The sequence below is a fragment of the Trichechus manatus genome, unplaced genomic scaffold, assembly GCF_000243295.1.
Source record: "Trichechus manatus latirostris isolate Lorelei unplaced genomic scaffold, TriManLat1.0 scaffold00102, whole genome shotgun sequence".
Taxonomy (NCBI): domain Eukaryota; kingdom Metazoa; phylum Chordata; class Mammalia; order Sirenia; family Trichechidae; genus Trichechus; species Trichechus manatus.
This window is the reverse complement of record NW_004444038.1, coordinates 7,452,558-7,463,100: the sequence shown is the minus strand read 5'-3', so window position 1 is coordinate 7,463,100 and position 10,543 is coordinate 7,452,558. Positions and strand designations below refer to the sequence as shown.

The window sequence follows — 10,543 nt, the reverse complement described above, 5'->3', positions numbered from 1 at the left end:
TTAGGGGGAAAATATCCAACATTTGAGTAACTACACGTTGTTGTTATTAGGTGCCACCGAGTCAGTTCTGACTCATAGTGACCCTATAGGACAGAGTAGAACTGCCCCATGGGGTTTCCAAGGGGCAGCTGGTGGATTTGAACTGCCGACCTTTTGGACAGCAGCTAAGGTCTTAACCACTACGCCACCAGGGCTCCAAATAACTACATAGCAGTCCCTTATTTAATCTTATTTCTCAGAACCTCTCCATATGAAATAGATATCTTAGAAACGAAGAACTGTGGATCAGGAGTTAAGCAATTTATTTGAGATTAACTCTCTCAGGGTCAAAGAATTCAAACACAGCAAAGTCTGGACTCTGTCTCTCCACCACACAGCTGTCTACCCCAAAACCGAATAAATACGAAGAAATCCAATACCAGCAACTGAGTTCATTGGATCTTCACTCCCACAACTTTTCATTATTAGTTCCAATTAAAACAGAAGAAACCAGCAAAATACCAGAATTCTATATAAGCGAAGATTATTTTTATTGCTATTGGATATTTATCAAGTATTCTTTCAGTTCTCTTATTAGCACATCATGAACTTTTCCCCTCGTGTTCATTATTTGTCTAGGTAAATCTCATCAAATCTAAACACTTAAGTCGAGATGCTTAAATGTCCTGGAGTTTTGCTGGAAAGTAAATGGCTATATTTGTATGCATTGAAATGCAAGAAGTTCCAATTTCAGTGTATGATTTGCAACTCTGATTTTCTACCCAATAGCCTTCAATCATGGAAACTCACTGTAAACCAGGTTATCAGAGAATTTATACCTGGCACAAATAAAGTTCTTGATAATGGTTTATGAAATAAAGTGAATAATCAGAAGACAATTTATTGTTTTACTTATAATAAAAACATGCCATATAGGTCCTTAGATTCTACAGTGAGGTTACTCTTATTTCCCTTTGTGGTAGCTTCAGAGATAATGTAAAACAGACTATGGACAGAAATTATTTTATTACGTTCAGAGTTGGAGCGGATCACGTATTTCTTAGAAATGAAAGCTGCATGACCCTTTCAATGTGGGCAGTTTTTCAAACGAGGATACACCATCATGCTAAACGTTAGTCTAAATTAGGGTCAACAAACATTTTCTGTAAAAGGCTAGAAAATAACAGGCTTTGTGGGGCATACGGTCTGTCACAAATATCTGACTCTGCTGTTGTACAAGAGCAGCCACAGACGATACATAAGCAAACACCCATGGCTGTGTTCCAATAAAACTTTATTTATGGAGACTGAAATGTGAATTTCATACCACTTTCTTGGGTCACGAAGTATTCTTCTTCTTCGCCATGTAAAAATGTAAAGACCACTCCTAGCTCCCAGGCCGAACAGAAACAGGTAGTGGGTCAGACTGGATCACTCTTGGGCTTTAATTTTCCATCTGTGATCTAAGTATATATTCTTTTTGACATTTGCTGGCAATTAGGTAACTTCTGCTTCTTTATGAATATTAAGTGAGGACAATAATACAGAATTTGCTTAAGGCTTCGTCTAAACTGCTGGTGTACATGACAAAATTTTAAGAATTACTTATGCCAAAATTAAGTATACTGCTAGAGGGACGAACTGGCCAAGTTTCATTTATTTCTTAACATCACATTTATACAGCTCTCATACATACGGAGGAAATGCACCTTGGTTTCACAATAGCATTTGGCTGCACCTCCCACTATAATACAAGTGCAAGTTTACTTGGAAATGTACATTTATACAACTTATATATAAATTAAAGACGGCTACACCATGACTTGTGATAGCAAAAGCGTGATTTCAAGTCCCATGACTAGACCACTTTAATATAAAATGTACTCAATCATTTAAAAATGGCCGATTGGGGAACAGGCCAGTATATAAAATATTTGTCATGTAAAATTTAATCATTTACCTTTTTAAAAAATAATCTTCTAACTTTAAACCTTTGTTACTGAATTGTTAGATGGATATACATTATGGTAGCAAGAAACAAATTTGCTATGGACTGTATTTTTAACAACCTGGCTACTTAAAAAAAAAAACAAAAACAAAAAACTGTTCCTAAAGTAGTAACATTATTTTTATTAAAATAAAATATTAGCTAAATGGAACATTTTCTTTCCACATTTTAATGTGTTAGGTTGTTTCCAAGTCACCAAAAAAGAAAAAAAAAAAAAAAAATCAGTCTGAGACTCACTTGAGTGTTTAATTCAAACCTATATTTGTAGTTTCTAAAATGTTGATCCACAGACCACTTTCTTGTTACACATGTATATACCAATGAAAACAAAAGAAAAAAATCACAGCCATCCCTATAAAAGGAATGGTTCCTCTTCTAACCTTCTTTAAAAATATACATTTCACAATCCTCACACCTCAACAAAGGTGGCAATGTAATAAATACACTGGTCCATCTTGTCTTCCTCACTGTTAAGTGAACATCCACAAACTACCTGGTATAAGCTCTCTCTTTTTTGGATTTCTCTAGTGCTTTGTCCATTGTTTTCTCGTTTTCCCCTCTGCATTTGGGACAGTACCACTTGCCCTTTGGTTTATGATTAAGTCCCACGCAGGAGAAATGAAACCACTCGATGGGGCACTCATCGTTGTCACAGCCTATCATTTCTCCATAGGAGACCTGATTGCACAGACAGTACGTCGGCTCGTTCGGGTCGATGGGAAGGTCTGCAGGCGATGCCTCCCTCTCTGCTTTGGCCTTGGAGCGCTTCTTCTTCTTCGATGTTTTTGCTTTCTTCTCCTTTGGTGTTCCCGAGGTGATGTCATCATGATCATGATTATTGGACGCGTTCTCCCGATTCTCATTGTTGCGCTGTCGGCGGGATCTCTTATTGTTGGGCTTTTCTGCTTGCGTGATTGTCTCATTCTTTGATTTATCTTGGCTGGCTTTGCCGCTGTTGCCAGTGGCGTCACTGATCTCTTGATGCGCCTCAAACAGTTCCACGTGACTGTCCACTTGTCTTGTCCGGTTCTCAACCAGCTCCACCATCTGACTCACAATCTGAATCTTTTCATCGCCCAGCTCCTGGCTCCGAATCAGGGCTCTCTGGATGCAGTGTAAAACTCTCCTCTTCTGTGTACCGTCCGTCTCGCGCTTAAACCTCTCATAGTACTCATCCAATTCCTTTAGGATTTCTGCAAAGGAAAAAAAATGTTAAGTATTACACCCGTACTACAAACATCTCTGAGGAAATCCACGCTCAGTAAATAAGCCTTTTATTTAATCCTCTCTTCTATAAAAAAGTGATTGCAAAGGACAGAAATGATCAATGCAGGTTTCCCAGTATTAAAAATCCTACAGTCTACAGGCCTTTTCAGCAGACTTATTTTTTTCCTGTTGAAAAAAAAAAAACTCTGTGCATAGTTCAGAAGCATGGTTGTCAAAGTAGGTAAAATGCTTAGGCTCAAACTTTTTTTTAAATGAAATTAAGGATTATGGTAGGTCTATATTTCCTTCTTTTTCATTCAAAGTACTTTTCTAATAATTTTAAGGCCTATTAAATTAGAGATTTTATGTAAATTTACACAATGCTCCTTTATGGTTTAAAGAAGGGTGTTAGCAGGCTAGGATCTAGACTACTTAGTGACGTAGTGCCTCAGTTTACCAGTAACTTCTTTTTCCTTCTAGAATTTTATTTCTCTGTATTACTGAAAACAAGACAATAAACCAACCCAGCCTTGCTTTAAAATAAAGGTGGCAGATTCAACTCTACTTTTGCACATACTGCTTTAAACAATAACATCTTCCCATCTATAATGTAAACAGATTTCAAGCATTTTCAGAAAGCAGATCAGACTCGTGTGTGTGTGTGTGTGTGTGTGTGTGTGTGTGTGTGTGTGTGTGTGCTCTTTTCCTCTCTGCTCGGTTGCTGGCTCTCTGAAAAGTCTACAGACACAAACTACTCTCACAGAAGAGCCGTACTACCAGTAATACAGCTGACAGAGAGGAGAAAAAAGCAAGCAAGCTGATGAGGGTATGACTGAATAATCTGTCCCAAGCTCAGAAATTCAAATGGACCACCTGTGGTCCCAACTCCCCTACTCCAACCCCAAGCCTTACTTCCTTACGAAAACAGACATTTAAACCTTGGACAGATGAGAAGACCATGTATGTGATTCTAAAATGTAATTAGGCATTTTCTCAAGAAATAAATGTTGTTAAATGATCTGGTTGAAATAAGTAAATATTACGGCCAAAAGCCTATTTAAACACACACATAAAAATTTCCAGAATTCTTTTTTTCCAAATAGTAACCATTAAATGAAATAGTATCAAATTTTTCTCCAGAAACCCTTTTTCTGGAGCATGTGGGTGCAGGAGGTGGGAGGGAGTATATAATAAATGTAACCACCACTCTTTCCAAATTTTATCTCCAAGTAGTTTTAAGTACAGAAGAGTAAACACATAAACTCAGGCCAACATGTAAGTTTACCTAAACGATAAAGCACTATTTTCCAGGCTATATTCCTATATTCTCAAGACAGCTCTGAAGATTCTTCCTAGAGGAACAGTGTAGGCTGTCACAGAATGAGGGATGCCATAGTCTCTCAGGGTAATTAACTCCGCAAATAAATAGCTGTGCTCAACTCATCCAAGTTCCGTTTCACAGATGTTAAAATATGAGTTTGTGCCATTTATTTTTAAATGAATTACAAGTTACAAATGGTATAGTTTGGTTTTACCAGTATCAAATTTCTAAAGACAATGTAAGCATTTCACAGAAAAAGAGACCGATTCTATCATATTGCTAAGTTAAATTTTAAAATACAGTTTCTTTACATCACAAGCAAACTTACATCCATGTGAAACCTCACTTTTGGGGAGGAAGCAAATATCTCATCAAAAATTACCAAAAAGTAGTTCTGTACCTACACAATGACATATATTTCTCAGGTGCTCAAAGCAAATTATTCTATCAACAAAAACCACATAAGTACAGACATCTATAAACAGAAACAATAATACCTATGTGAAATAGGGCAGACATCTCTAATAAGTGCATCCTGCCTGCGACACTCTGCTTCTTCAGCGCAATTTCAGACAAATTGCTGTTAACCCCTTTCTAAAAACGATGCATACCAACATTACCCAAGAATGCAATGGTATTGTGGAAAGGACCTACACAGCATTATCCTAAAGACTAAATGCAATTGCAGCAGAATATAATTTAACCTGCCCTATTATTTTAAATATATATTTTACACAAGGTTGCACTGAAGTTCTTTATGAAGCAGAACTCCCTGGGGGGTGAGGGAATATTTTCATTATTATAATACTTGAAAAATCATCCAAGCAACCTCAAACATAATTTACAATTGGCAAACTAATTATAACCCATTCTTATGGGTTAACTGCCAACTAATACAACACATACCAAGCAAGGACTCCTAGTGGTGCAATGGCTAAAAGCCCAGCTGCTAACCAAAAGGTCAGTGGTTTGAGTTCACCCAGCAGATTCAGAACCGGTAAAAATTACAGTCTAGAAAGCCCTGTGGGGCAGTCCTCCTTGGTCACATGGGGTCACTATGGGTCAGAATCGACTTGAGGGCACTTAACAACATGTACTAAACAAAAGACTGTTAACCCAGTTTGACTAGCAACACATTAGTTCTTTAAAAATAAAAGCTAAATTTTTTAGAACTGTACTGCATCTAGGAGCCCTGGTGGCACAGAGGTTAAAGCGCTCTGCTGCCAACTGAAAGGTCTGTGGTTTGAACCCACCAGCACCACTCTGCAGGAGAAAGATGCAGCAGTCTGCTTCCATAACGATTTACAGCCTTGGAAACCCTCTGGGTCAGTTCTACTGTCCTCTAGCGTCACTCTGAGTCAGAAGCCACTCGAGGACAATAGCTTGGGGGGTTTTTTGGTTATAGTGCACATCTCAACATTGACAGTTAAGTACCAACCAAACAAGTTATCCTTATTATCTCGATGAACACGTTTTCTCTGCTTTCTGGATGTTTAAACTTCACAGTTCACTCTCAATTGCATTTCCTATTCATCTGGGTAGAGGATGGTGATGAGATTGGGATTTTCTCCACCTAAACCTTGTTAAGTACATCATCATGTATTAATAGAAAAAGCTTTTGGTTCTGAGGCAGCAAGACAGACTTCTTCATAGCAGTGAAAGGAATAATAAAGTAGCTTTATGGGGTATAGGAGCCCTGGTGGGGCGGTGGTTAAGCGCTCACAGCTAGAAAGGTCGGAGGTTGGAACCCACGAGACGCTCTGCGGGAGAAAGACGTGGCAGTCGGCTTCGCAAAGATGACAGCCTCCGAAACCCAACGGGGCAGTTCTGCTCTGACCTACAGGGTCGCTGTGAGTTGGAGTAGACTCCACAGCAAGGGGTTATGGGGAATAATGACCTGGATGTTAGGGAAAAAAAGATAAAACTGTCATTTCGAAACCCCTCTAAGTACTAATGAACAGTGCTAGAGAAAGACTAATTCCAGACGCGTATGCATAAAGACTGTAAAAAAAATTCCCATCCACCTCCCCCCCGTTTTTTAAATCGTAAAACTATTAAAATCTTCCCTGGTCCTCAAAAACCGAACCCAAGACCGGCGAGTCATTCCGCCTCGTGGTGGCCCCATTTCACCCCCCTTTGTTAACGAGTCCCACAGAACCCGTGTGAGGGGCCCGGGAGATGGAAGGCATCTCAGGGACGAGGCGTCCCAGGTGTCCCTCACTCACTTCAGGTGCGGGAAGGTGGGGCCCACCAGAAAAGACTCAAGGCCCTAAACCCGCGGCGACGGAGACCGGTGGGCAGGGGCAAGAAGCCCCAAGGTCGCGTGGTCACTCACAGTTCCCCGAGGCCGAGACGCCGGAGCCCGACGACCCGGCGGCCCAGGAGAAGCCCGGCCGCCCCGCGCCGCCAGCGCTCGGCCCGGGGCGGAGAGGACCGGACGCTGGGGGCGCTCCGGCCCGCCGCCGAGGCCAACGGCTCGGCCGGCCGTTCGGGCCCGCTGCCATTGTTCCGCGACCGGAAGTAGCCGCGCACCCGGCCTCTCTGAGGAGGAGCCACTCGCCAATTGGGAGCGGGCCAGGCGCGGGGCGCCCCGCCCCGGGAGCGGCTGCCTATGGGAATCGCCAGAAGGGAGGGCGGGGGCCTCGGTACCGGCCCGGTTCAGGCGAGGCTCCAATCACAGTCCAGGGCCCAGAGCACGGCCCTCCCCGGGGGCGCTGAGTGCCAATCCGAGGCTGGAGGCCGGTCGACCAGAATACATTCAAATCAACGCGACCTGGCTTCTCCCCGCTTCCTCCTCTCCCCGAGCGAAAAACGCAAGCAGCGGAAACTGAGACCGGTGCTCGTCACTGCGCACGGCCCGCCCCCCTCCGGTCCGGAGGCCAATCGCGCCGCAGTGAAGTGGAAGGACATTCCGTGGTGAACGTCAGGACCAATCACAACGTGGCCGAGGCGGGGACGTTCTGCAATATGCTAATGAACCCCTCATAAAAAACGCTGCGAAACCGCCTCTCCGGCAGAGCGCGCAGGGGCGCCTTCCAAAGTAGGGGATTCTATGTGTTTTGGGGCAGCGTTCAGTTTCCGCCTCTCCCCCGCCCCTCTTTCTGCCTCCCTGCTGCACAGCCCTATGAACATTAGTAAACTCAGAGCGACGATACACGTTCAAAACGGAACCTCTCTTGTTTTGCCTGACCTCGGAGAAAAGTTTCCCCAACAGCTAACAATTCCCAGCGGACATTAACCCTCCACCTCCTCCCTGACACTCTCCCCGCGGGCAGGTCTGCAGACAACGACCCACGGTTTCTCTCACCTGCCATATTCCTTCATCCCGACAATCTTTCCCCCGCTTCTCCCCGAGCACAACACAGATCGCCAATTTCCTCGGCTTCACTCCACCCCCTTCCCTCCCCCATTGCAAACACACACTGAATAAAGCCCTCATCCCTAGCAAACTACACCCAGCAGCGTCTCTCCTTTGCACATCGGTCTTCCAAGTGTCCAGCAATAAAGAAGGGCCAGAAAGAGGCTGGGGGGGGGGGTTAGGAGGGGGGCCGAGAACGGAGGCTACACCGACCAGAGTAGCTACCCCTGTACTTTACGTAACACTTGGATTTATAGACTGAGGGTGGGCCGGTGGCTTTGGAGGACGGAGAGGAGGGGGCTGGAGGAGAGGCATTTCTCAGGACCGACGTAGTCCGAACAACCTTGCTAGCATCCACCTCTCCGCTAACAGCTTCTACTATCAGCCACGGTCTCTGCTGCTCCCACAGCCATAATGAGCACCGTACATTCCTCAATGTTGTGCTGTAATCTGTGTCCACCCCGCACTTCCCCCTTTGCCACCCCTTTCTAAAAGACACAGATTAACCCCCTGCCTTCCCCTCCCCCCGGCCCTCTGCAACACACCACCACCTCATCACTTCACTACAAAGAGCTGCTTTTGTAGCACAGCTTTAAATTAAGACCTTTCCTTCCTCCTCCTCCTTTCGTGCCCCGTGTTTTACAAAGAAGGACCTTAGTGAATAAAAGAAGCTGAAGACCTTTTGTTCCTCCCCACGACAGGAGCCACCGCTGCGGATCCTCCGTGCTCCTTTCTCCAGTTCAATAACATTACTTGCTCCCTCTGCCTCCGCCAGCTCCCAATGAAAATAAAACTACCCTTGCCGACGAGCGAGAGGAGGAGGGTAGGAGAGCAGAAAGGAGACACGAGCTTTACACATTTACACACACACACGCACACACACCAGATTAGCGAGGAATAAAAGACAGGGGATCCAACCAGCCACCCTATCCATCCTCTCGGGCCCTTACCTTGATATTTCGCGTCTATTTCCCTCATCAACGAGACGTTTCTCTGTAGATCGAAAGGCAAAGACTCGATGGAGTCCAAATAATCCTCCACATAGTTCACCAGGTGAATTTGCTCCCCGTTTGCAGGACTCAACATGGTTCACCCGAAAGGTCCCCGGCGACTCTGCACGCTTTCCGCTTCCTTCATCTCCCGCCCCCCTCCCAAAAAAAAAAAATAGCACTGCAAAATGCAAAGCTCTTTCCCTCGCCCTGCCCGGGCTCCCTCTCTCCAGCCGGCGCCGGCTCTCAAGCCCCCAGGAAAGCTACATCTGCCGCTACTACTCCGCTCGCCTCTGCCTTCGGCCGAGCGGGGCGCGGAGGAGCCGCCTCCCCGGCCGCCCGCTCGGCGGCGGCGATCGCCGGTCGCTCCGGTAACTCGCGCCGAGCGGCCGTGCGAGGCGGCGGGGTAGAGCGAGCAGCCGGGAGGCGGGGAGGGATGGAGGCGACCGCACAGGCCCCCTCCCCGCCGACGGAGGGGAGGCGGGCGCGGGGGGAGAGGAGCGTACGAAGCGCGCACACACCCAGGAGGGAGGAGAAAAGGAGCCCGAGTCGCAGCCGCAGCCGAGTTGTCTTGTTCGGGGCCGCGCGCGCGCCTGCCTTCCCGCTGCGGCCCCAGCTCCGGGGCGGAGAGGAGAAAGAGGAAGGAGCGGAGAAGGGGCGCTAGCTCCCCGCCGCTCGGTGCGCGCTACTTATCCAACGTGGAAAACCCAAATACCAGTTTCAAACACTTGGGAAACATTCAGCCCCGCCACGCACTGCGCATGCGCCCCGCTCTTGCTCCCTCCCCCCGCCCCGCTGCTCTCCCCTCCCCCCGCGGGACTCCGCCTCTCCCCCCGCACTCACGCCCCTCACCGGCCTCGGGGTGCGAGGGCGGCGGGGGTCGCGTGGGGTGCTTGGCCTTAGCCGGGGGGGCGCATCGGGAGTCGGATTGTGCCTGTCATTTTCTTTGGGGTCTGAAAGGCCGCGGGGAGGGCAGCGGCTAGGACGCCTGGGGCCAGGGGGCGGGCGGGGTGAGGCGCAAACTTTACTAGAGTTTCGCACTTCATGGCGAAGCCTGCTCCACAGCGCTGAGCGCCCGCCGGGAGACACCAGAGTGGCGGTCCCTTCCACTGCAGACCCAACTGAACCCGAAGGGTGGGCAGAACCGCCGCAGCCGCCGAGACGATTGGACGCACAAACCGCTACCCCAACCTCCACATCCCCTCATCCTCCCCTTCCCCCGACCTGCAGCAGTGTTTAAGTACGGCAGGGAACAGAGATGGCAGCTGCAAGGGCCAATCCGCTCGCCGCCTTGCCTCCGCTGCCCAATCAGAACAAGGAGGAGGTGGGACCAACAGTGATGATTCCTCTCCGACTCTTACTACTAGAAAACCACGTCCTCCCGAGGGCGGAGGTTTGGGGATTGCGAGAGAGGGAGGGGGCGGGTCCAGAGAAGAGCGGAAGTGGTGGCGCATGCGCACGTCTACCTCAGGCATTCTCAAAATGGGGAGGCCGCTGCCCCGCGCGGGAGTCTACCTACCCTTCCAGGGCTGGACCACCACTCCCAGCAGCCTCGACAGCTCCTGCGCCTGCGCCGTTAGTCACCGCCCTCCCTTTGTGTCTCCTCCTGGAGTTCAGTTTGGACGGCTTGGAGACAAAGGGGCTTAAGAACGTAGCTGCTCCCCAGTGCCCGGAGCCCCCGC

At 47.4% G+C, this 10,543-nt stretch overlaps 1 protein-coding gene across 1 annotated transcript; it reads right to left on the bottom strand.

The window, feature by feature from the left end:
- Positions 1–205: 205 nt before the first annotated feature.
- Positions 206–9,093, bottom strand: ING1 (inhibitor of growth family member 1). Its single transcript, XM_023737399.1, has 2 exons — positions 8,823–9,093; positions 206–3,180 (listed from the first exon to the last, which is right to left on the bottom strand). Exons 1-2 carry the CDS (start codon positions 8,956–8,958, stop codon positions 2,477–2,479), a joined length of 840 nt encoding a protein of 279 aa, XP_023593167.1. The 5' UTR covers positions 8,959–9,093; the 3' UTR covers positions 206–2,476.
- Between the last annotated feature and the right edge of the window lie 1,450 nt (positions 9,094–10,543).